Genomic DNA, 27,572 nt, shown 5'->3' on the forward strand with positions numbered 1-27,572 from the left:
GTTTAGTTTGTAGAGGGCTATAACTTGCAGATGGCCAATCATTTCTTTTTTATTACTCTAAGATTACCCCGGTAGGATTAAACTGTAAAGTAAATTTGTTTTTATCCATTCGTTAGTTTTCTCATTCTTACAGTGTAGCCTAAGTATTAAAAATGTGAATACCCATATAATGCCATAGGGCTTGATCAAAATGTGAAAGAGAGGGGTAATGGATCCAATATGCTTGAATGTTTAAAAACAGATATAGGACAACTAAAGTGTTGTCAAATCGGCTAAAGGAATCTGCCTATAAGCATAGTTGTGTCTCTATTTTAATTAAATATATCATTTTTTAATGTCCAATTTGGTTTAAGCAAACTTTATTCTGAAATATTTAAATTAATTGGCTTAACAAAAGGAATGGAACAAATGCTAATTCAGAAATCAGATCCACTGGAAATGTCTGGAGTGAATTGAGTATGTAGAAGTTTACATATAGCTAATTGTGCATTCAGAGGAAACTTTAAATTTTATCAGTTGAATATAGATAATAGTAGTTTAATATGAATATAGAAGTTGAATATAAATAAGACTGCAAGCATGAATAATATCAATGCATTTTTATCATGCACAAAATTAAAAATAATTTGAATAAAAATGAATTAGCATGTTTATTGCATATATGTATTTAATGGCTGGTATCCAGGAATAACATACATAGAAGGGCATTTATTAAAGTTATTAGATAATGATCGTAGTGGACAGGCAATGTGACTGCAAACTCTGTTGTATTGTACTCTCCCAAGCACTTCGTACAGTGCTTTGTACATAATAAACATTCAATAAATATCAATGATTATGATAATGGTGTCTTCCCAGCCTAGAGCTGCATATCCATTTCTAATCTCTACTATCCTCTGCTGCACAGATCACCTTCCTGAAGCATAGCTTGGCCCACTTGTCTCCTCAAAACTGACAACCTGATCCCTTAATTTTTTCACATCAAAAATAATAATAAAAATGATAGTATTTGTTAAGTGCTTCCTATGTGCTAAACACTGTTCTAAGTGCTGGGATAGATTCAAGGTAATCAGGTTGCTTGAATCCTCATTTTACAGATGAGGAAACTGAGGCTCAGAGAAGTTAAGTGACTTGCCCAAAGTCACACAGCTCATATGTAGCAGAGCAGGGATTAGAACTCATGACCTCTGACTCCCAAGCCCATGCTATTTCCACTAAGTCAGGCTCATCTCAATATCAATATCATATATTAATCACAATGGGCTTCTACTCTTCTCATCTGCTTTCTGCCAATTTGCTGTCATTTCTTCCTAAGCCAAACATCTAGTTGCAACTCTCTCTCCACTCTCCCTTTTCAGTCACCTCATTTCTGCTGTTTCCCCATCTTGTCACTCCTTCCTTTCCCACATCAGACCACAGCTCTCACCACAGTCAAATTTGTCCCCAATTTCTGCCTGCCCGAAAAGATTTTCCACAGTTAATTTCCCAGCACCCTGAGCCAGATCATCCTTTCAGCCAACTCTAGCATTTATGAACATATCCATGGGTGATAAAGAGGATATGTATGCTCAGTTTATATATTTTGACAATGTTGTAAAGGTTTTTAATCAATCAATTCATGGTATTATTGAACACTTTTCATGTGCAGAGCACTGTATTAAGCGCTTAGGAGAGTACAATGCAAAGGAGTTGGTGGACACATTCCTAACCCACAGCGAGTTTACAGCCTAGAGGAGGAGACAGACACTAATATAAAAAAAAATAATTTATGTATATGTACGTAAGTGCTAGGAGTTTGAGGGTGGGGTGAGTACCAAATTCCCAAAGGATATGGATCGAACTGCATCGACAATGAAGTAGGGAGAGGGAGTCGGTGAAAAGATGTCTCAATTGGGTAAGGCCTCTTGGAGGAAAATGTCACCTAAATAAGGTTTTGAAGTGGGGAGAGTAGTGGTCTGGTATATGGTTGGGGGGAAGGGAGTTCCAGGTGAGAAAGACAACATGGGAAAGAGTCAGTGGTGAGGTAAGTGAGATTGGGGCACAGTGGTAGAGCTGATGGTAGAAGAGTGAAGTGGTCAGGCTGGACTCATATCAGTGAGGTAAGGTAGTAGGAATGCAAATTGATCGACTGCTTTAAAACAGATGGTAAAGAATTTCTGTTGATGTGGTGGTGGATGAGCAACCACTGGAAATTGTTGAGGAGAGGGAAGGCGTAGACTGAATGTTTTTGTAGTAAAATGATGTGGGCACCAGAGTGAAGTGAAGTATGGACTGGAGGGGGAGAGACGTGAAACGGAGGTATCTGCAAGGAGACAGATGAAGTAATCAAGGCAGAATAGGATAAATATTTGGATCAACATATAGCAGTTTGAATGGAGAGAAAGTGGTGTATTTTAGTGATGTGAAGTGACAAGTTTTGATGACAGATGAGTCAAGGACATCACCAATGTTACGGGCCTGAGAGATAGGGAGAATAGTGATACTGTCTACAGTGATGGGAAAGACAGGGGAGGACTCTTTTACCCCCTAGGCAATGACTCTTTTGTTATTCTTTACTCTCCAAGCACCTAGAATGATGCTATGACTATAACTACATAAAACAAGAGAGAGGAATATAACAGTATCTTCTCTATTTTCTAATTCAGTCAAAATTACCTTGGTAATTATGTTAACAATTAACTTTATAAGGATCCCTCACAATTCAACCATGATTTGATCAAAGACCCAAAGGAATTATGAAAGGCTGTATCCCCCAGATTTAAATGCAATATATCAGGCTTTGTTCTAGACAAAGATGGGGCTCAGTAGTTAAATAAAAATATATACTATAGATGTCTCTGCATTGCTCTCCTACCATCATTCCTTCCCTTCTGCTCTTTCTAAGGATTTTTCTAAACCCCAATGCTTCTCAAATCCAGAGTATTTTTCTCTTTTGTTAAAATCAAAATGTGCATTTGACCCACTCACGCCATACTTCACAATTGTTGTTGCCAGCAGGAGAGGGACTGTAAAATGTCCCTCTTAGAGCCCAGTTAAACTTCAAAGTAGAAGGGATATTTTTTGATTAAAAGGCAGAGATATCAATTTCAGTCAATCAATCCATCAATCTTATTTATCGAGTGCTGAGCCCTATACTAAGCCCATGGGAGAGTACAATACAACCAAAATAGCAGTCACACAGCATGGCTCAGTGGAAAGAGCACGGGCTTAGGAGTCAAAGGTCATGTGTTCTCATCCTGGCTCCACCACCTGTCAGCTGTGTGACTTTGAGCAAGTCACTTAACTTCTCAATGCCTCAGGTACCTCATCTGTAAAATGGGGATTAAGACTGTGAGTCTCACGTGGGACAACCTGATTACCCTGTCTCTACCCCAACACTTGGTAACAGTGCTCAGAACAGAGTATGTGCTTAACAAATACCAACATTATTATTATTATGCCACCAACGAGATTATGGTCTAGAGGAAATATTAACCGTATAGAGAATCAACTTTGGAATCAGATCTCTGCAAATGTTCTTATAATTTACTAGGTTAAATATGGTCCAAAAATCAAATCTAATCTGAAAATCACTTTGCAGGGCCAAATCTAGATCACCTTTAAATGTGTGAATGTTAACAGCACTTCTGTCTGCAGTTACTCCTCTGGCAACAAGCCAGCTGTAGATGTGATCAGAAAGCCAACTTCTGTTTCAGAGCCAGCTAGTGATTCAGCCAGAAACCCCAAAAACCACTGTTGCAAGGAGTCATTCCTCTCAGGATCCTCATTTGAGGCTTCCCTGTGATTGCAGTTCTCTAGACAAAATAATTGCCTATCTCTGTGTCAGAGTCCAGCTATCTGATTTAGTAGGTGGGTTCAGGCTTGCGATCCCATGGATTTTATAGGTACATTTCTAGGGCACTGGAGTTCTTTGGCAGTGCAATTAACACTGAGATCTATTAGACTGTCCGGAAGTGAAAAGCTCCCAGTTAGTTTGGTGGGTTTGATTAGAGTTTGCTGTTTGCTCACATCTAGATGCTTGCTTATGTCTGCTCCTTGTGGATAGGGAAAATGTCTAACAAGTCTGTTGTACTGTACTTATCCAAGCTCTTAGTATAGTCTGCATACAGTCAGCTTTCAATAAATACCAGTGATTGACTGATCATGGCATGGCACTAACATAGAAAGCCCTCATTAAGTGTGTCATTGATTGATTGGCTTGTCGGTGGGGCTCCAGGGTAAGTCTCCTCCGCCCTGTCTCAGGGAGTTCCTCACAAATTTGTTAGTGCACATGGTAAATTATACCTGCCCTTTGAGTCTAGATCATTTAGGTCTAAGAACCACTTTATAGCAGAGTATATTTGCCCTAATTTATTTTGCTATTTGCTTGGATTCTGACCTCACTTTGCCATTAAAGACATGGTCAAGTGTCTATAGAACCCACAAAATGTTACCTAATTCTTTTAAATCCATATTATATTCATTGTATGCAGATAAAATTCTTAGTAGAAAAGAAGACCCAGCTTGATACTTTCTGAAATATTTTTCTCTGTAACTCTTGTTTTATTCAGTTGTCCTCAGCAGTAGGTTAACGTCTGTTTTGGCATCAAAATGTGTCAAAGTAGTTTTTCCTGAACAAAATAAATGTGTTCATTTCTATTCCATTTAACATAGAAGAAAACAAGACTGACAGTGCTTTTACAGTACATTAAGTGGGCATTAAGATCAAGTGAATTTCTGTAGCAGACAGGGAAGTATACTTTTGCTTAAAGGAGGAGAAATGAGTTGAGTGACTATAACCAAGGGGAAAATCTTTTTTTTTTCTTGAATGACATGGGTTTCAGTCATGTATTGTGCCTTGTTAAGAAGGACCCAATAGGTCTTAAAAAATATTGTCAGACAAGATTATTACATTTCATGCAATTATTTTACTATCATTACTGGGGAAATAATACTTTTAAAAGACAAAGAGCTAATAAATGAATGATTCTGTTTTTCCTGTTTGAAGATGGAAATTCCTGAAAATATATATACATGTGGTAGTAGATTACAGGACATTTTATGACTCCTCAAGTAAATCCCATTCTGCCTTAATACTTCTATGTGCATGGGATGTGTTTGGACATCCTATGTGTCCTCTTAGTTGAGGGGTTCCTAACAGCAATAGGTAGGGAAAATAAAATTCAGGTGAACACATTAAGATGGCTGGCAGGACTACAAACAATGACATAATAGAACTGATCCGTGATATTTATTGAGCATTGACTGTGTGTAGAGTCATATAGTAAGCACTTGGGACTATAGAGTGCATTTAGGCTGCAGGTATAGATGTAGCATTTTGCCTTCTCTACTAATAAAAACAATTACTGTGGTATTTAAGTCAGTACTATGTGCCAAGAAAATAATTGTTGAGCACTTATTATGTGCCAGGCACTGTACTAAATGCTAGGATTGAAGCAAGCAAATTGTTTTGGACACAGACCCTGTCCCTCAAGGTCTCACAGTCTTAATCCCCAATTTAAAAATGAGGTAACTGAGGCCCAAAGAAGTGAAGTGACTTCCCCAAGGTCACACTACTGTGGGGTAGATACGTGGTGGAGCCAGAATTAGAATTTAGGACCTTCTCAGTCCCAGGCCCATGCTCTGTCCACCAGACTATGCTGTTTCTCTAAGGGTAGAAACAATACAGTCAGATGATAAAGTTTCTGGCCATCATGAAACCTTCAATCTAAGAGGGAGAAAGGAAGGGAGGAAAAAAAGACAAAATAGGAAGGATGGGAGAATGGATAATTAATCCCACTTTTACAGATGAGGAAATTGAGGCACAGAGAGTTTAAATGATATAACCAAAGTTAAACAGCAGGCAAGTGGCAGAGCAGGGATTAGAACCCAATTCATTCTGATTCCCATTCTGTGCCCTTTTCCCTGAACCACACTGCTTTTTAGGAGCACGTGAGCAGAATACCCAAACAACAGTTCTACGATGACTGACACAGGTCATCATATAAAAGCTGAGCAGAGAAATGGCACAGCAATAAAGGTTTTAGAAGTAGCTCTAGGGCAGATTAGTCTGCAGCAATCAATCAATTAATTTTGCCAATTCATAGCCTACAGAGTGCACAGCATTGGATTAAGAATTTAGTAAAGTGCAACAGAAGATACACAACCCCATCTTCCACACAGGATAATTTTAGAACAGGAACTTTGCAAAAAATATTGTCATCCTTGACTCATTTCTCTCTTTAAACTGACATATTCAGTCTGTCACCAAAGCCTGTCAGTTCTTTCTTGAAAGACCTTCCTCTCCATCGAAATGTCACCAGACTGATCCATGCATTGGTCCCTTCCCAAATCAATTTCTGCACCAGCCTTCACACAGACATCCCTGCCTCAGATTCTTCCTTCTCAGGCCATATTTCACTCTATTGCAGGTATCATTTCATAATATATTGTTCTCTTCATTTATCCTCTTTCATTAAAAACCTCCAATGATTGTCCATTCCTCTGTAACTAACATCTGATAGAAACTGTAAGGCCCTCAATCTGCTCTCTTCCTCATTAATTATCCTTCCACGCAGTCCATTTTGCACGTGCCACTCCTTTCAAGCCAGCATACACAATGAGGCCGCTCTGTTCCCTCTCCTTGCAACATACCTATGCCTTCGCTTGGCTCCATACCCTTTAAGCACTTGTTATTCACTCACCATCAGCACTACAACACTTTTGCCCATATCTGTAATTTATTTTAATGTCTGTTTTGCCCTCTAGACTGTAAACTACTTGTGGTAAAAGAATATGTCTAAAAATCTGTTGAATTATCTATCTCAAGCGCTAAGTATATTGATTTGCACACAGAAAGCGCTCAATAAATATTGGTGATTTATTGATTGAAACTCCCACTACATATCTGGAAGATCACTGTTCTTCCCACCTATTAAGGCCCTATTAAGAGCAGAGTTCCTGGAGAACACTTCCCTGATTAATTTCTCATCTCTCCACTCTGTTTCCCCACTTCTGCCACTTCAGCACTTCTGCATCACCTGAGCACTTTGGGAGACCCAGATCCCCTCATCTCTCTTAAGTTCGTTGTTCTCTTCCCTGTCTCTCTTCTCTCCAGATTGCAATCTTCTTTCTCAGACTCACCTAACCATTGTGCCTTCTTCTCTCCTCTTCCATTCTTGACTTTTGCTCATGCCATTCCCCTTGCTTGGAACTAAATTGTTAAGTCCTTAAGGAAAGTCTACTAAGCCTACTGTTACTTTACTAACTTTTTTTGTGCTTATCCTAGCATTTAGATACTCAATAGATGCTCAAGCCTTTAGGTGCTCAATAAATACTTTTGACTATTGGAGTACATAGAGAGAAAGAGGCAAGGAGAGTGCTGGTCTTTATAATATAAATGTTTAGCTGCCATTCACCAGAAAAATAATTTGTTTTCCTTCCAATGATTTGATTTGATGTACTGTACTAAGCCTACTGTTACTTTACTAACTTTTTTTGTGCTTATCCTAGCATTTAGATACTCAATAGATGCTCAAGCCTTTAGGTGCTCAATAAATACTTTTGACTATTGGAGTACATAGAGAGAAAGAGGCAAGGAGAGTGCTGGTCTTTATAATATAAATGTTTAGCTGCCATTCACCAGAAAAATAATTTGTTTTCCTTCCAATGATTTGATTTGATGTACTGTCATCTAAAATTTTTGCCAAAATTGAATCTTCTTATAATTGTGTTACATATTTCTTCATTTTTTAAATTTCAGTATTGCACTATTAAAGAAATATTCATTTACCTTGAGTTCAAAATGAGTGCTCCACTCATTCAAAACTCATATTAAAAAAGTAATAACAGCGCAGTTATGTTTTAGTGTTAGTTGTGGTAGTTATTAACAGCTTTCTGTGTGTAATGTAAAATTGTTATGGTCAGGGAACGTCTTCTACTTCTGTTGTAATGTACTTTCCCAAATACTTGGTACAGTAGTCAAGCAAATAATGTGTTCAATAAATATCACTGATTGATTAATTGATACATTAAGGGATGGATCAGGTACAAATCAGATTCAAGGACCCCATCATTAAAAGGTTGGGAAAACAGACAATTTATCGTTATACTACAGACGAGGACACTGAGGGCCAGAGATTTTAAGTGACTTTCTTAAGGTCACATAACAGGCCAGTTGCAGGGATGGATTGTAATCCAGGTCTTCTGCTACCTGATTTCCTTCTTTTTCCAATCACTGGTATTTATTGATCCTTTTAAGGAGTTTACAAATTAAAGGAAGGGTATGCTGCCTCTTAACCAACAAACCAGGTCAAATATTGAAACTTCTAATTAGTATTTCACACCATTAACAGAGAAACCCAGTTATAAAGGGAATATTTTGATGTATTTCATCAGCAGAATATGGATTAAAGTTCTAAAATATATTATTTTCATTTTGAATTTATTGTTTAATAGTTTTACAAAAAAATGACTCTTAGTCTTAGGTGCCAGATGTTGATTCAGTCATATTTGTTTAGTCCCATGTAGCACTTCCATATCGTTATATCCCTATATACATATTTTATAGACTTATTTATACTTATAATAATAATAATGATAATATAATAATAATGGTATTTATTAAGCACTTACTATGTGCCAAGCACTGTTCTAAACACTAAACCCTCCCTTTCCCTCTACCCCTCTTCCCCTCCTCATTGCCCCTACTCCCTCCCTTTGCTCTACACCCTTCCCCTCCCCACAGCACTTGTGTATATTTGTATATATTATTTATTACTCTATTCATTTTATTAATGATGTGTATATATCTATGATTCTATTTATCTATTTTGATGGTATGGATGTCTGACTACTTGTTTTATTTTTCTGTCTGTCTCTCCCTTTTAGACAGTGAGCCCATTGTTGGGCAGGGATTGTCTCTATCTGTTGCTGAATTGTACTTTCCAAGCGCTTAGTACAGTGCTCTGCACACAGTAAGCGCTTAATAAATATGATTGAATGAATGAATGAATGATTTTTTTGAGCATATACTGTGTGCAGAGCACTGTACTAAGTGCTTGGGAGAGTACAGTACAACAATAAACAGACACATTCCCTGCCCACAACAAGCTTAGAGTCTAGAGGAGGGGAGACAGATATTAATATTAAAAAAAATTACAGATACATACATAAATTGGAATGGGATTTGGAGGAGGGAAGGACAGAAGGAGCAAGCAAGTCAGGGTGACACAGAAAGGAGTTGGAGAAGGGGAAATGAGGGCTTAGTCAGGGAAGGCCTCTTGGGGTAGATGTGCCTTCAAGAAGGCTTTGAAGTGGGAGAGACTAGTAATTATCTGTAAGATTTGAGGAGGGAGGGTGTTCCAGGCTAGATAGGACATGGGTGAGGGGTCAGTGGTGAGATAGATGAGATTGAGGTACAGTGGAAACATTAGTATTAACCTGCAGGCTGGTTTGTAGTAGGAGAGGTGTAGGTGAGAGTAGGAGTATGTGAATTATGAGGGGGCAAAGTGGTTGAATGCTTCAAAGCCAATGCTGAGGAGTTTTTGTTTGATGCAGAGTTGATGTGGAGGAATTTTTTGAGGAGTGGGGTGACATGTTCTGAATGTTTTTCTAGAAAAATCATCTGGGCAACAGAGTGAAGTATGGACTGGAGTGGGGCGTGACAGGAGGATGGGAGATCAATAAGGAGGCTGCTGCTATAAATCAAGTGGGCTAGGATGAGTGATTGTATTTGCATGGTAGCAGTGTGGATGGAGAAGAAAGGATGGATTTTAGCTATGTGAAGGTAGGACCAACAGGATTTGGTGATGGATTGAATGTGGGAATTGAATGAGAGAGAGAGGAGTCAAGGGTAATGCCAAGATTACAGGCTCATGAGACAGAAAAAATGATGGTGCCTTCTAAATCGATGGGGAGGATAGGGTTTGGGTGGGAAGATAAGGAGTTCTGTTTTGGACATGTTAAGCTTGAGATGATGGGAGGACATCCAAGTAGAGATGTCTTGAAGGCAAGAGGACATGCGAGGCTGCAGAGAAGGAGAGAGATCAGGGCTGGAGATATAGATTTGGGTGTCTTCCACATAGGGGTGGTAGTTAAATCAATAGGAGTGAAAGAGATTCCTTGGAAAGAGCACAGTTCCAGGAATTAAGGAAGTTAAGAGGTGCTTCCAGCTATGCAAATTGGGAATTGTTGCTAGGACTATGCCATCAGTGACAAAAGTTTCTGACCAAAGAACCATTTAGAAAATGCCTAATTTGGGCAGACCCATCAATAATCCTGAAAAATGGCTGGTTTATGTAGATGACAAAGTCCAAGATCATATAGGACAACCAACTGTTGTCCTATAGAAGCAGTGTGTAGTTTAGTGGAAAGAGCACGGGCTTGGAAGTCATAGGTCATGGGTTCTAATCCAGGCTCTGCCACTTATCAGCTGTGTGACTTTGGGCAAGTCACTTAACTTCTCTGTGCCTCAGATACCTCATCTGTAAAATGGGGATTAAGATTGTGAGGCCCACGAGGGACAACCTGTGTTACCTTGTATCAACCCCAGTGCTTAGAACAGTGTTTTGCACATAGTAAGCGCTTAACAAATACCATTATTATTATTTTTATTATTATTGGGACACTGTAGCACAGCATAGAATTAGGCTGTCTTTACATTAGCCATAATGATTTCTGGAAAATAATAATCATGATATTTAGCAAATGCTTACTATTTACCAGGTGCTGTGCTGTGCTGTGCTGGGTACAAGATGAACAAATGTGATACTTAAATTACCTGTGCTTGCACTTTGTGATATATTGTACCCCCCTGCTCACTTACTTGCTTATTTTACTCCAAACAAGTGGGAACATGATTGCCAGGGAAGAGAAGGTTTAAGAGGAAAATGCCAAAACACTGGCCTTCTAGTTGATCATTCAGTGCAGGTGTCGGTTCTGACGTATGAAGAATGAACATCCTTCTCCTCTCGCCTGTCCTTCTCACTCCTTTCTCTCTCCTCTCTCCTTCATCACCCCTCATCCTTGCCATCCATGCTTGTCATCATTCCTTCATTATTATTGTCATCTTTTAGCATGAGTTTTGACTTTGGTATGGTTTTTGAATTTTAAATCTGAGAATTGAAAGTGCTGCATGTATAACCTAGAGGTCATTACTGTGATGGTTCCCACTGGATTTTAAAAACACTATAACTTTGAATAAGAGAAGCAGTTATATACCCGCTCTGCAATTTAGCTCTGAAATATTGTCTTTTTAGTTAGAAATTTATCAGGCTTCAAAGTTCCAGCGCACCTTCAAATCAGCAAAAACCTATTCCCAAATGTCCTCATTTCACACATTCACTGCTTTGCTCTCCCATCTGCACTACCTTTACATATGCTATAACTTGTATCATGATTATCAAAATAAATCATAAACCTACTGATATTTTCTGCCTCTACACCTTCCTGTGGTAATAAGTTTTGTATACTCAGCACTTGCATTTTTCTAGGGTCTGCCACATGATTTGGGTGAAATCTTTTAAGACGTCATGACAAGTCAGTGCTTTAAAATGACTACTAGTCAATTGGATCATAATTTAAATTACTAGGTTGCCTGATCTTCCAAGATCTTGGGCCTGTGCCCCTTAAACACTTTGATATTCACCCCGCCCTCTGTCTCATAGTCCTTATGTTTATATCTTTGTACTATGTTTTTTACCTATCTCTAATTCCTTTAAATTTCGGCTTCTCCCACTAGACTGTAAACTCCTTGAGGACAGGGATCATGGCTAGCAACTCTATTGTATAGTATTTTCCCAAGTTTAGTTTCATGTTCTGCCCATTGTAAGCACTCAATAAATAGCTTGATTGAATGACCACTGATTGATCATTGTTTTTCACCTTTTCTAGCCTCCCTCTTGCTTAATTTCCTTTTCTTGCCTTATTTTCCTTCTCTTCCAAGAGTTTACAGTTTGCATAGGGGGAATCAATAAATGTAGAAAATTTCTATTCTTAAGAATGAATAGAGGGAAAGCTGCAAAATAATAAATAATATGAAAACAGGAACACCAAGCCATTTGAACATTCCCAGGAATCAAAAAGGCCACATGTAAATAAACTAGAACTCTTCTGGTCATAGGATCTGAAGTTTATAATTTCATCATAATATTCTAAATAGTGAGGCCTGGCTTCTGCCCACCACTCATGACTGCAAGAATGGGGCTTAGGACAGTGGGTGAAGATTTTTTTGTTTGGTTTGGGTTTTGTTTTTGTTTATGGAATTTATTAAGCATCTTCAGTGTTCCAGGCACTGAACTAAGTGCTGAGGTAGATACAAGCTAATCATGTTACAGATAAGGTAACTGAAGCACAGAGAAGTCAAGTGACTTAGCCAAGGTCACACAGCAAAGACAGTCGGTAAATCAATCTTATTTATTTAGTGCTTACTGTGTGCAGAGCACTGTACTATGTTCCTTGAAGAATACAATATAACAGACACATTCCCTGCCCACAAAGCCGTCAATGGGCAGAGATTGTCTCTATCTGTTGCCGAATTGTACATTCCAAGCACTTAGTACGGTGCTCTGCACATAGTAAGCGCTCAATAAATACTATTGAAAGAGCGTACATTCTAGAGGGGGAGACAGACTTTAATGTAAATAAATAAATTACAAATATATACAAAAGTGCTGTGGGCAAGAGGGATGAATAAAGGGAGTAAGTCAGGGTGACACAGAAGGGCCTGGAAGAAAATGAAAAGAGGGCTCAGTCAGGGAAGGCCTCTTGGAGGAGATGTGTCTTCACTAAGACTTTGAACAGGAGGAGAGTAACTGTCTATTAGATATGAACAGAAACAGGGTTCTAAGCCAGAGGCAACATGTTGGCAAGAGGTCGGTGATGAAATCGATGGGAATGAGGTACAGTAAGAAGGTTAGCAGTCGAATGGAGTGTGTGGGCTGAGTTGTAGTAGGAAGTAGTGAGGTGAGGTAGGAGGGGACAAGGTGGTTGAGGGCTTTAAAGAGAAAGACCGTGGCTTAGAGGAAAGAGCACAGGCTTGGGAGTCTGAGGTTGTGGGTTTTAGTCCTGGCTCTGCCACTTGTCTGCTTTGTGACTTTGGACAAGTCACTTAACTTCTCTGTGCCTCAGTTACCTAATCTGTAAAAGAATGGGAATTAAGAATATGAGCCCAATATGGGACAAATTGATAACCTTGTATCTCCCCGTCCTTAGAACTGTACTTGGTACATAATAAGTGCTTAACAAATACCATCATTATCATTATTACTTTCCAAGCACTTAGCACAGTGCTCTGGACATTGTAAGTGCTTAATAAATATGATTGAATGAATGAATGAATTATTATAATTAATAAAGGTAATGGTGCAGAGTTTCTTTTTGATGCTGAGGTGGATGGGAAGTACTGGGGGTTCTTGAGGAGAGGTATAACATGGCCTAAACATTTTGGTAGAAAAATGATCCAGGCAGCAGAGTGAAGTATGGACTGGAGTGGGGAGACACAAGAGGCTGAGAGGTCAGCAAAGAGGGTAATACAGTAATAAAATCAAGATAGAATAAGTGCTTGGTTTAGCAGGATAGTAGTTTTGATGGAGAGGAAAGGTCAGACTTTAGTGGTGTTCTGTAGGTCGAACCAATGGGATTTAGTGTTAGATTGAAGATGTGGGTGGAGAGCCGGGATTAGAAACAAGATTGACTGCCTCTCTAATCATTTCTCTTTCCACTAAGTAATTGGCCACTGCACCCTGCCATCAGCCCTGGAGGTTCCAGGAGGTGGGATTTCATCAAAGCACATCATCTCTACCTAGAGTGTCATTTTTCCTGGTTTTATCCTAAACAGACCAGTTTCCATGTTGTCTGTCACTTTCTTGGAATTTATTTATTCATGCAGTAATATTTATTGAATGCTTACTCAATGCAGAGCACTGTACTAAGTGCTTGGGAAAGTACAATGCAACACTAATCTGTGACATTCCCTGCCCACAGGGAATTTACAGTCTAGAGGATGTGGGGTGTGGCAAGGATAGATTGGCGAAGCATTGTTCTTGAGTGCTCTCAGAGCCCATCCTATCCCTGCCTTTTTTACACTACTAGCACATGGAAAAACTCCCCCTCCTGACAGTGGTTATGTTTAAAACAACAATCCCTTTATCATTGTACATCTATTTCTGGCAAAATGTGCTGTTTAGTCCAAACAAATGGGTTTTCAATTCAGCCACTCTAGAGCCAAATTAGCTCTCAGAAATCCTTCCCTTTTAGTCCCTGGAATGACCATGTTCACTATCATCTGCTTGTTCTGGGAGAGATGAAGAAGGAGAGAGGATGGGACAGGTAATCTCTCTTCTCTGCTTGTTACTAATGTGGCAAGCAGCAGGGGATGGGCAGCAAGCCTGAGCTCTGCCTTTAGAGGTAGTAATGGATAGGGATAGCTTTTTTTATTTGGTTGTTTGGCTTAATTGGGGCCACAGAGCCAATGACAGCTGTGTTGCCAGAGGCCATAGCTAAGCAAGAAAAATGGCCACAGCGGCAGGTATTCTAAAGGATCTGCCTCCCTGTGGCTCTGCTTTCTGGTTGGGGGCCTGCCCACTGCTGGGCCTTCTTTATTGAGATTGAAATGCGTGAGCGTAAATACCTCCCTTCTTTCCCAGAAGAACTAGCCAAGAGGGGACAAGGAAGAGAGTTTATCTTGTTATTTCTTAATGTGTACATGGGGGTGGGGTGGGGGTTAAGGGTTAGGGAATGGGATGGAGGAGGGAAAGCCCACAGATCTTCTTCTGTAAACTATAAGTCTAGTTTCTAATATCTTTTTAGAAACTTGTGATTTTCCAGGTGTGATGAATTAGGAAGCCAGTCCATTGTCTTTCCTCATTTACAGCCAGTCTTCGGAAGTAGAGATCGCAATTGTGTTAAAACCTTGCAACCCTGCTGTCCTTAGAAATTAAATTTTTGGAAAGTCTTAGCACTATTTATCCTCTATAAAAGTCTGGTACTTACAATGCCCTGAAATATAGCTCTGAGTTGGATAATGCATTTTTTGCCAGTGACTCAACAGTGCAGTTTCCCTAATCCTTTCCTGATTTGTTTGTTTCCTTAAGGACATTTTGGGGTCAGTTCTGGCTGGCCACCCTAATATTTAAAGTCTCCTCTTGGGTTTTCTGGTGATATCTTTCAAATTTCCATCCTATATGTCATTCTTTGTTTTTTCTCTTTCATCTAACGGAATGGCATGACTCAGAAGCTTATTTAGTACAGGGTGAAGGGTTTTTTTGGTGTGGTAATTTTTTTTGCTTGTTTTTTTGAGGAAAGAAGGATTGTAGTTCATGAAAAATGAACAAGTGTCATCAGTTGATTATGTCTGATATAGGGCATCCTGAAGTAAGCTGTTTTCCCACTTCCTCATTCTTCTCATTCTACTCCTTCTGCAGATGGAAGCTCAAGAGAAAACCGATCAAATGTCACTTCTTTGCTTGTACAACCCATCTCTGCATCTCTTGCTGCCAAACTATTTACTTTACCTGAGAAGAGAAACACAAAAGATGTATGCCACCACCTGGAACTTCCAGAGTCGGGTAAAGTATTTTAAATGCTATTCCTGGCTACCCTATCATTTTGGCAATTATCATACTCAGTCTAAATTCTATAAAAAAAGTTCAATCATTTTCCTATGACAAACAGATTTATTCTGATTAGAGTGACCATCTCCCCCCATGGTTCATTAATTGGCAAATTAGGAAAATAAGATTGACAAACACTTCAGAGTAGACTTAGCTTAGAGAAACATAAATGCTGAGCAAATTTACAAATACCACCTTTCATGTGATCATTTTCATGGTGCTACTGAGCTTCCAAGTTTCAACTCTGCCAAATTACATGGATAGAAGTCAGATTTCTGGGGTGTGAAGTCTTTTGCTATGCAGCATTTTAAAATTTGCTTCCTACAATTGAATGAAAAATCATTTTTTACCTGTATGCATCATCACTAGGAAATTGTGCTGACACTGCAGAACAGTTTATCAGGCCTTACTGGACAACTAAGGATATCACTGAAATATTTCAGTCACATGTGTAAATGGAAAAGCCAAAGTATGTCATTGTCCAGTGTCTGCATGATAGTTCTGAAAAAGAGTTCTTTCTAAAATATTTTTAAGTTGCTATTAGTTGCCTGAAAAATAGAGTGATGGGAATATGGTTTTGTGCCAAATCCTGGTGATACTTTTATTTTTATGTTTCATCTGAGCTGTTTCGCATTGACAACAAAAATAATGAAAAAGCTTATGAAAGGCATCAATGTAAAGAATGCATTGCTAAGCATTCAATCCAGTGAACACCTGTGTAGATACTTAACTTTACAAACTGATTATTGATTTAGGAAAAACATGGGAACACAGAACACCAGTAAACAGTGTACAAAGATCCAATTCAGGACAAGCATTGAGGAGCCTCGAAGTCAGGGTTTGGCAACCATTTTTTGCAGAAGAACCAAACCAAATGAAATCTTATAGCAGTTGGAGAGCCACTCAAACAGTTTGAACACACAATAACAGCTTAATTATTTGTGCAAGTGTCATTTCCTAATAGGGCTTAGAGGAAGGGAGAGATATGAAAAAGTGAGAGTCTGAGAAAAGTGGAAAATGAGTAGAGAAGAAATAGTATGGGGAAAAGAGAGATAATTAATGGTTACTTTCATTTGTGAAGGCAAAGGGTGGCCTAGCAGCATGGACAAGTTAAAAGATCATGTGACTGGGAATCAGGAAACCCACATTCTAATCTTTGTTCTCCTCTTGCCTGCTCTCAGACCTTGGGCAAGTCTTTTAACCTTGCTATTTATCAGATTCCTTGTATGTAAAATGGGCATAAAATGCTTGTTGTCCCTGCTCTGTGAGTCCCAAGTATGGAAGGAACTGTGCCTGACCTGATTATCATGCATTTGCCCCAGTACTTGGCACATTATAAATGCTTAAAAAGTATTATTATCATTAATGATTTTTATCATTTTTATGATTGTTGTTATTATTGGTGATGCCAGAGTTGCCAAGCAAATTCCATGCTATGTTTCTTTTATATCACTGCTGCAACCACTTAGCTTGACCTGGCCCATATTGGAAGTGCATTTCATGACCATGAGGATGTATCCCCTTTATTCAGTGCCCAGCTCTTGGGGCCCAGCTAGGTGACTCCTCCTGCCTCTTACCCAAGTGCTTCTGGAGAGAAAGGGTGGTCCTCTTTTCTACCTGGTTTGGTTATCACACATGACTGGTTACAGTACTTGCACATGCCAGGAGATAGGCAAGAGAAAGACCAAAATAGCCTGTTGTCCAGTGAGGTTGGTGGGAAAGCCACCAGTCCCTGGATCAGGCGGGGTCCATTCCACTGATAGAGGGCCAGTGCCATCTTGACTGTATCTTGACCCCTTTCCAGGTCAAAGACCTGGGGAGGCAAGTTAATTCCTGTCAAAAAATGCTGAGCTGGGTGGGGGAAGGGAGGCATGAAAATAATGGTGTTTCCCTCACAGTGTTGAGTCCATGTAGGCCATCATTACCACTGCTTAGGCACTGATACTTGAGAGCCTGATTTGGTTCTCACAGGAGCCAGATGATGATGGCGGCATTTGTTAAGTTCCTATTATGTGCCAAGCACTGTTCTAAGCGCTGAGATAGTTACAAAGCCATCAGATTATCCCACCATAGGGCTCACAGACTTAATCCCCATTTTACAGATAAAGTAACTGAGGCATGGAGAAGTTAAGTGATTTGCCCAAGGTCACCCAGCTGATAAGTGGCGGAGCTGGGATTAGAACCCATGACCTCTGACTCCTAAACCCAGGCTCTTGCCACTGAGCCACACTGCTTAGTCATAGACTGCCAATCCTGCTCTAAGAGAAGAAATTTCTTGATTGCCATGTCATTTCCAAGTAAAAAGTAAAATGGGCCATAGGTTGAAACAAATGTAATTTGTAACTGTGGTCCCTGGGCACATTCCACTTGTATTTGGTTATTTTTTTTCCAGGACATTTTAGATATATGATGAACAATAAAAGTTAAAATCCTGCTGTCGATTAGAAAGGCATGCTTCATCAGTATACCAAAGCAGGGTGCTCCAAATGTCAAATGATTCTCAGTAATATTGAGAGATATTTTGGATTTGATCATGAATGTATGATTACAAAGAAAAAAAAAATTGGAACCAGTAAGTCAAGTTGATAAAATTTCTTCTTAAAGAGAATCCTAGATTTAAAAGAAAACCTTCCTTGAAATTTAGAAACAAAGCAAGCTCTAATTATGTGTTTTAAAAACAGATTTTTCTCAATTAGTGAGAATGGTTTTAATTGTATTTAGCTAGCACCCACTGACAAAAATACTCCTTATTAAGCACTTGGCAATATTCATCAGAAGCACAAGGCATGTTTGTTGCCCATAAAGACCTTGCCTTTTACTGGGTAAGAGAGACTTTGAAATATTTACAAATAGGGATATATTTACAGATAGAAGAATCAAAAGTGAAATTATAAATGTATTTATAGATATATATGCCTATCTATATACATATCTATAGATACATATAATGTACATATATACATATAATTGTGTAACTGTGCTGAGGATGAAAATAAAAAAATACTTAAGTTCCAGAGGCAATTTGGGACATAGTTAATAGTTTTTAAGTACACACATACACACTCTAACAGACACAAACACAATTTATAATATAAAATTCTACTTATCGAAATAAAATAAAACAGTAAAATATAAAACCTCTCAGGAAAAGTATGTAGAAAGTTCTAAAATATTTCACTTACATGGTGTTTACATGAGCTTTTATTGAACAGGTGAGCAATGGTCTGGGGACTTTAATGTAGATGATCAATCTGGAATCTTCAGGCTAACTCTCTTCACCCTCCATTTCCTCAGTAGCAGGATTTTGGGTTTGATATCTATGAATGATTGCTTCTACTGTCCAAATCACATTGCTTATTTAGAAACAGCCTTTCTAGTCTAAGATTTATCTATTTATTAATTTATTGCTAGTTTAGATTGACACAGCTATATTAAGAAGTGGAAAAAAATGTATTTTCAGTACCAGTCAATCTGATTTCTAGGTATTCTGTTAAAAACTGAAAACAGTTTTGTTATTGGAAAGCATCAGGTCCTTCATCCATCAATGTCTTCTTGGGGAAAAAATTAGAATAAATCAAATTAAAGGAAGAATCTGAGTGGGGATAATCAATCTCCTGTTGGACGAAAGAGAGACAGGCCAGGCACCCTGTTGTAGAGCTCTCCATTTATTCATCGGAGATGACAAGTTGTTATACAATTAAGCTTACGGTGTAGCCTCAACTCATACTCAGTCATTGCTTACCTATTAATTTTCTATCCATTCACCATTTGATATACTATTAGGCAAGGAATGGCTTGGGGAAGATGGATGGCAGAATATAAATTATTCTTCAAAACAGTGTCTTTGAGACCATCGGCCCAGTTGGCTACTCTTGAGAAATCTGCATTTTTTAAAAATCAATTCAGGAAACACAAAATGGAAAGTGATGCCACGTAAAATGACAAGGCAGTGGTGAATCTGAAACTAATTGGAAGTAGACTCCTGGCACATTTTCAAAAATTCAAGTACTATTCCAATAGCCATTAACTTTGAATATCAGTGGAACATAAAGATGATTCAGAAATAGGACAATTATTTTTATATGTTGTCACAGAAACTGAAGTTCTATCAGTTTTCATATAATGGAGGATTGTCTTCTTGAAGAACCACATATAAAGGAAAACTTGCATTATAGCTCACAAGCTGTGAATGATACCGTGCACATGTATACACCAGTTTCTTTTAACACTGCAAAATTGTGAATTCTTTTCCATGTTAATCAAACATATGTTGTCAGAGTTTCCTAGTACTGAGATTTGGATCTTATGGCATTCCCAGATATATCCAGAATCAGTTAAATTCATCCAAAAGAGTCAAGGAACACACTGATGTGGGGAGTCATAGATCGTGGGTTCTAATCCCGTCTCCGCCACTTGCCAGCTGTGTGACTTTGGACAACTCATTTAACTTCTCTGTGCCTCAGTTCCCTCATTTGTAAAATGGGGATTAAAACTGTGAGCCCCACGTGGGACAACCTGGTCACCTTGTATATCCCCCAGCGCTTAGAACAGTGCTTTCCACATAGAAAGCGCTTAACAAACACCACAACTTACTTATTTTATTTTATAAGTAAATCACAATTTTATTCTTCATTCTTATGTACTCACGTACCTTTCCCACACACACTCACCCACACATAAATACTTCCTTGCACTCATAAACATACTTATCTCCTCAATCTCATGCCGATGCGTGCTTTCATACAAACAACATACACATAGTCATGCAAACATATTCCTTGTTTTATGGTATTTATTAAACACATACTGTGTGCAAGGCACTGTGCTAAGCACTGGAGTAGATACAAGGTAATCCACCAATTTTTCTCCATCCCTTTAAAGCCTTATTGAAGGCACATCTCCTCCAAGAGGCCTTCCCTGACTAAGCCTCTTCTCCTATTCTCCTACTCCCTTGTGCATCACCCTGACTTGCTCTTTTTATTCATCACCCCTCCCCCCGCGACACACAACCACATAGCAGTTACTTACATATCTGTAATTGATATATATTAATGTCTGTCTCCCCCCTCTACATTGTAAGGTCATTTTAGGCAGAGAATATGTCTGTTATAATGTATTTTCCAAAGGGCTTAGTATAGTGTTCTGCACATGGCAAGTGCTCCATAAATACAATTCACTAACTAATCAGTTTGGACGCGACTCCTGTCCCACATAAGGCTCAAAGACCTAATCCCCATTTTACAGATGAGATAACTGAGATGCTGAGAAATTAAATAATTTGCCCAAGATCACATAGCAGACAGGTGGTGGATCTGGATTAGTACCCAGGACATTCTGATACCTCAGTCCATGCTCTATCCTAGTGGCCTTAGCTGGCCAGTGTAAGGGCAAGGTGACTGGTACTTCAGATGATGGGTGACTTATGCCTCATATATCAGTCTTTATTCTTATCTTAACTTTCTCTGGACTGATTAGCATAGTTTATGCTGATGTTCAGATAACACCAATTCTACTGCAGAGAAGCAGCGTGCCTAGAGAAGCAGCGTGGCTAAGTGGAAAGAGCCCGGGCTTGGGATTCCGAGGTCATGGGTTCAAATCCCAGCGCCCCCGCTTGCCAACTGTCTGACTTTGGGCAAGTCACTTAGCTTATCTGTGCCTCTGTTACCTCATCTGTAAAATGGGGATTAAAAAACTGTGAGCCCCACTTGGGACAACCTGATTACCTTGTATTCCCCAGCACTTAGAACAGTGCTTTGCACATAGTAAGCGCTTAACAAATACCACTATTAATTACTGGGACAGCTATCCAGGTCATTCTGTTTTCCAAACCCCTTCTCTGGGTATATATCCAGGAACATGCCACAGTCAACATGTACGTATTCATTGGTAGACTACATTATTCAATAGCATTTATTGAGCGCTTACTATGTGCAGAGCACTGTACTAAGCGCTTGGAATGAACAAGTTGGCAACAGATAGAGACAGTCCCTGCCTTTTGACGGGTTTACAGTCTAATTGGGGGAGACGGACAGACAAGAACAATGGCAATAAATAGAGTCAAGGGGAAGAATATCTCGTAAAAACAATGGCAACTAAATAGAATCAAGGTGATGTACATTTCATTAACAAAATAAATAGGGTAATGAAAATATATACAGTTGAGCGGACAAGTACAGTGCTGAGGGGATGGGAAGGGAGAGGGGGAGGAGCAGAGGGAAATGGGGGGAAAAGAGGGTTAAGCTGTGGAGCGGTGAAGGTGGGGGTGGTAGAGGGAGTAGAGGGAGAAGGGGAGCTCAGTCTGGGAAGGCCTCTTGGAGAAGGTGAATTTTAAGTAGGGTTTTGAAGAGGGGAAGAGAATCAGTTTGGCGGAGGGGAGGAGGGAGGGCGTTCCAGGACCGCGGGAGGACGTGGCCCAGGGGTCGACGGCTGGATAGGCGAGACCGAGGGACAGTGAGGAGGTGGGCGGCAGAGGAGTGGAGCGTGCGGGGTGGGCAGTAGAAATAGAGAAGGGAGGAGAGGTAGTAAGGGGCAAGGTGATGTAGAGCCTTGACGCCTAGAGTGAGGAGTTTTTGTTTGGAGTGGAGGTTGATAGGCAACCACTGGAGGTGTTTAAGAAGGGCAGTGACATGCCCAGATCGTTTCTGCAGGAAGATGAGCCGGGCAGCGGAGTGAAGAATAGACTGGAGCGGGGCGAGAGAGGAGGAAGGGAGGTCAGAGAGAAGGCTGACACAGTAGTCTAGCCGAGATATACCGAGAGCCCGTAGCAGTAAGGTAGCCGTTTGGGTGGAGAGGAAAGGGCAGATCTTGGCGATATTGTAAAGGTGAAACCGGCAGGTCTTGGTAACAGATAGGATGTGTGGGATGAACGAGAGAGACGAGTCAAGGATGACACCGAGATTGCGGGCCTGAGAGACGGGAAGGATGGTCGTGCCATCCATGGTGATAGGGAAGTCTGGAAGAGGACCAGCTTTGGGAGGGAAGATGAGGAGCTCAGTCTTGCTCATGTTGAGTTTTAGGTGGCGGGCCGACATCCAGGTGGAGACGTCCTGGAGGCAGGAGGAGATGCGAGCCTGAAGGGAAGGGGAGAGGAGAGGGGCGGAGATGTAGATCTGCGTGTCATCTGCGTAGAGATGGTAGTCAAAGCCGTGAGAGCGGATGAGTTCACCGAGGGAGTGAGTGTAAATGGAGAACAGAAGAGGGCCAAGAACTGACCCTTGAGGAACTCCAACAATTACAGGATGGGAGGAGGAGGAAGCGCCAGCAAAGGAGACACATTAGTAGGTGTCAAATAGTCCTTTCCTTAGTCTTATGCTCTAGTTTAGCTGCATCACCACCATCTTCTTCCACATACTCTCTCTGAAATTTATGACTTTTCAAAATGTGTATTGAAACATGTGTTAATAAAACATTTACAGAAGAACTGACTGCATTATCATTAGGCAATGGAAATACCTGCCGCTGGATTGCTAAAGTGTCCTGTCAAATGCTGGAAGAAGGACTGGGGATAGGTGTCATATGAGAGACTGGAATCTGCTTGCAGAGCTCCTCTGAGTGTGGAGGAGATGACCAATCGTCCTACAGGCAGAGCTTGCATAAGTGGTAAAAGAGATAGTACATCAGAGCAAGACTCAGGGGAATAGTCTGTGTAAACCATTTGAAAAGTTGTACAATTCTGATTAAATATGTCAACTAGAAAACTATATATTTTAACGATATTTTTAGGTTCTTACCATGTGCCAGGCACTGTACTAAGCCCTGGGGTAAGGTATGAGATAATTGGGTTGTACACAGTCCCTGTCTCACATAAGACTCACAGTCTTAATCTCCATTTTACAGATGAGGTAACTGAGGCAGAGAAAAGTTAAGAAACTTGCCCAAGGTCACATAGAAGACAAGTGGACTAGAACTCAGGTCCTCTTATTCCCAGGTCCATGCTCTTCCCACTAGTCCACACTGATTCTCTAAATGGGATATAGAGTTAATAATTAAGAACAATAATAATAACAATAAAAATAATAATTATTATGGTATTTGTTAAGCAGTTACTATGAGCCAGGCACTGTTCTAAGTGCTGGAGTGGATACTAGCAAGTTGGGTTGAATACAGTCACTGTCCCACAGAGTGCTCACAGTCTCAATACCCATTTTACAGGTAAGTTAACTGAGGCAAAGAGAAGTGAAATGACTTGCTCGAGGTCACACAGCAGATAAGTGGAGGAGTGGGATTAGAACCCATGACTTTCTGAGTCCAGACCTGCACTCTATCCATTAATGCATCCTGCTTAGTTAGTTGAAAGTGTGAAAGCCCTAGTCAATGGGATATGACATAAACAGATTTAAGCTAACAATGGTTGAATAGGAGATAAAAAGATGACAGAGTTTGCCCATGCTACTATCCCAAAGGAATAAAATAGAGAAAGGAAGATCATACCTATTCTTGTCCTCTCTCACTACACCCCAGCTCAGACTCTTTGCTATTCCCAAACCAACCTATTCACTGTGCCTCAGTTTTATCTCTCATGCCACCAATCCCTTGTTCACACCCTCCCTCATGCCAGAAACTTTCTCCTCCTTCACATCTGGCAGTCCACTCCTCTTCCTATCTTCAAAGCCCTTCTGAAATCATATCTCCTTCAGGAGACCATTCCTGTCTAATCTCTCAAATCCCTACCCTTTGCTCCAGTGATAGTCCTTTTAGTAACTCTGCATTTTCATAGCATTTGGGTAATAATAATAATGATATAATTTGTTACATGCTTACTATGTGCCTGACACTGTACTAAGCACTGGGGTAGATACAAGATAATCGAGTGGACACAGTACTTGTCACACGTAGGGCTCACAGACTTAATCTCCGTTTTACAGATGAAGTAATTGAGGACCAGAGAATATAAGTGACTTGTCCAAGGTCATGAAGCAGACACGTGTTGGAGCCTGGACAAGAATCCAGGACCTACTGACTCTCAGGACCATGCTCTATCTACTGTGCCATGCTGCTTCCCGTAGCACTTGCATGCATTCTTTCAACTCTGTTGCATATCCATACTTTTAAGTAATTTTAGTGTCTGGATCCCCCGCTAGACTGTAAGCTCCTTGAGATCAAGGGTCACATCTACTCACTCTATTGTACAGTGCTCTTCCCATAGTAAACACTAAAAAAAATCGTATGGTTAAATGATTTATTGGTAGTCAACTGTGGAAACTTTTTTGTCAGCCAACTAGGTGGCAAGAACCTAGCTAGTAAAATTCTTCTTGAAAGAGTTAGCAAAAAACATTATTAATCATGTGTTCCCAAAGTCATAGTAAGTTTTAAGCAATAGACATAATAGTCAATAGACACAGACACAATAGATACAGCCTATATGATTTATTCATTCAATCATTTATGAAGTGCTTACTGTGTGCAGAGCGCAGTACTGATCACTTGGGAGAGTACAACAATGAACAGACACATTCCTTGCCCACAACGAGCTTACAGTCTCTTTTCTGTATGTCAGATGAAAGAGAAATACAGGTAATTTATGGTCACATATACTTCAAAAGTCCCCACTCAGAAACCATATGATAAAGGCTCCATGACTTAATAAACCCATATTGACTACAGCCCTAATATCCAAAGAGCACAGGATATATAATTCATTTGTCATTTGGGTGATGAAAACTGCAAATAGCACTGACCTAATACAAATCCTCTCCTCCCAGCTCATTGGTTTCTTCTCTCCTCTAAAACACTACTTGAGTGTTGAACCAGGATCAAGTGCCATCATCCTGTAAATTTATATTGAACCTAAAATAGTAATAATGATAATAATAATAATAATAATGATGGTGTTTGTTAAACACTTACTATATGTGCCAAGCACTGTTCCAGGTCCTGAGTAGATATGAGTTAATCAGATTTGACACACAGTCCCAGTCCCACATGGAGCTCGCAGTCTTAATCTCTGTTTTACAGATGAGATAACTGGGGTGCAGATAGGTGAAGTGACTTGCCCAAGGTTACACAGCAAACAAGTGGCAGAGAAGGGATTAGAATCCAGGTCCTCCTGAATCCCAGGCCCATGCTCTATCCAGTAAGTCATATTGTAAAGTAGAACGCCATTTTGTTAGTTGATCGCTAGTCATGTTTGACAGTGTAAAATTTTGTCAGGTAAATTCAGAGATCTGTGTAAACTATTAGAAGTTAGAATGGAAATGGAAGAATGCCCACCTCTGGGCCTTGACAGCATCCAACACCTACTGCCACCATCATTCTAGAACATTAGGGTCTTTCAAGAGGAGTACACAAAACAAGTCATAAACATGCAGTATCTTGACCCTCACAATCATATTCAAATTGTAATAAAACCTTCTCACTTAAACACTGTAAGTGTAGCGTTTCTGTTTAAAGAACCACAGAAATAGTTCCTTTGAATATTATTCCAGCTTGCTTGTTTTCTTACCGAAATTCTGTAATGCTTCTAAAAAATTTCCATATAGCTATATTAGCTTTTATAGATTTATAAATCTATAAAAGCTAATACTTGAAATGAAAACAACTAGTGATTATGCTGCATTGAAAGAGGGTAGAGTCAAGATTAGCACTGTCTTATAACCAGTCTTTATAGTAAATTCGTAGAATAATGTAACCAGTGAACTCAAGTTTTAACAGAAGAATTGAGACTCAGGAAATCAAGAGAAAGGGCAAGGTTAGAGAGAGCAGTAAGTAGCCACATTGGTTCCCTCACCTTCTTATATTTCTTTGCCATGACAACCAGAAGTAGTTTAACGGCTGAGTTGGCATGAGAGAGAAAAGGGGTTAAGGTTGGTGCGGAGCATATGAGATGGAAGGAAACATGTGTTGGGTCTAGGTAGCAATTGTGGTTGTGGATTAAATTGGTTTGTAGAAGAAGCATAGGAAAGTGGCCAAGGACAAGATCCAGAGAAATATTTAACTGAGTTTATAATAATAATAATTGTATTTGTTAGATATTTTACAAGTTAATCAGGTCAGACAATCCCTGTACCATATGGGGATCACAGTCTAAGTACAAGGGAGAACAGTTTTACAATTGAGGAAACTGAGGCCCAGAAAAGTGAAAAGACTTGACCAAAGTCACACAACAGGCATATGGCAGAGCCGGTGTTAGAACCTAAGTCCTTCTACTTTCAGGCCATTGCTCTTTCCAGTAAACCATACTATTTCCCACTTATTGGATCAGCTTCCAGTTAGGTTACAAATTCATTCATTCATTCATTCAATAGTATTTATTGAGTGCTTACTATGTGCAGAGCACTGTACTAAGCACTTGGAATGTACAAATTGGTAACAGATAGAGACGGTCCCTGCTGATTGACGGGCTTACAGACTAATCGGTGGAGACAGACAGACCAAAAAAATAGCAATAAATAGAATCAAGGGGATGAACATCTCATTAAAACAATAGCAATAAATAGAATCAAGGTGATGTACATTTCATTAACAAAATAAATAGGGTAATGAAAATGTATACAATTGAGCAAATGAGCACCGTGATGAGGGGATGGGGAGAGGGGGAGGAGCAGAGGGAAAGAGGGGAAAAGAGGGCTTAGCTGAGGAGAGGTGAAGGGGAGGGCAAAGAGACAGCAGAGGGAGCAGAGGGAAAAGGGGAAGCTCAGTCTGGGAAAGCCTCTTGGAGGAGGTGAGCTCTCAGTAGGGCTTTGAAGAGGGGAAGAGTTTGGCGGAGGTGAGGAGGGAGGGCATTCCAGGACCGCGGGAGGACGTGGCCCAGGGGGTGATGGCGGGATAGGCGAGAATGGGGGATGATGAGGAGGTGGGCGGCAGAGAAGCGGAGCGTGTGATGTGGGGAGTAGAAAGAGAAGGGAGGAGAGGTAGGAAGGGGCAAGGTGATGGAGAGCCTTGAAGCCTAGAGTGAGAAGTTTTTGTTTCATGCAGAGGTTTATAGGCAGCCACTGGAGGTTTTTAAGAAGGGGAGTGACATGTCCAGGAAGATGAGCCGGGCAG

General features: G+C 40.0%; 1 protein-coding gene across 3 annotated transcripts in view; it reads left to right on the forward strand.

The window, feature by feature from the left end:
* The window catches only part of NAALADL2 (N-acetylated alpha-linked acidic dipeptidase like 2), a 966,685-nt gene that overhangs the window by 632,933 nt on the left and 306,180 nt on the right, over positions 1-27,572 (forward strand). For all 3 annotated transcript variants that reach the window (XM_029067290.2, XM_039913128.1, XM_039913127.1), the window contains one exon: positions 15,402-15,545. In XM_029067290.2, coding sequence (XP_028923123.1) covers positions 15,402-15,545 — 144 coding nt within the window. The remainder of the gene's footprint in view (positions 1-15,401; positions 15,546-27,572) is intronic.

This window comes from Ornithorhynchus anatinus, chromosome 1 (assembly GCF_004115215.2).
Source record: "Ornithorhynchus anatinus isolate Pmale09 chromosome 1, mOrnAna1.pri.v4, whole genome shotgun sequence".
NCBI classification, from domain to species: domain Eukaryota; kingdom Metazoa; phylum Chordata; class Mammalia; order Monotremata; family Ornithorhynchidae; genus Ornithorhynchus; species Ornithorhynchus anatinus.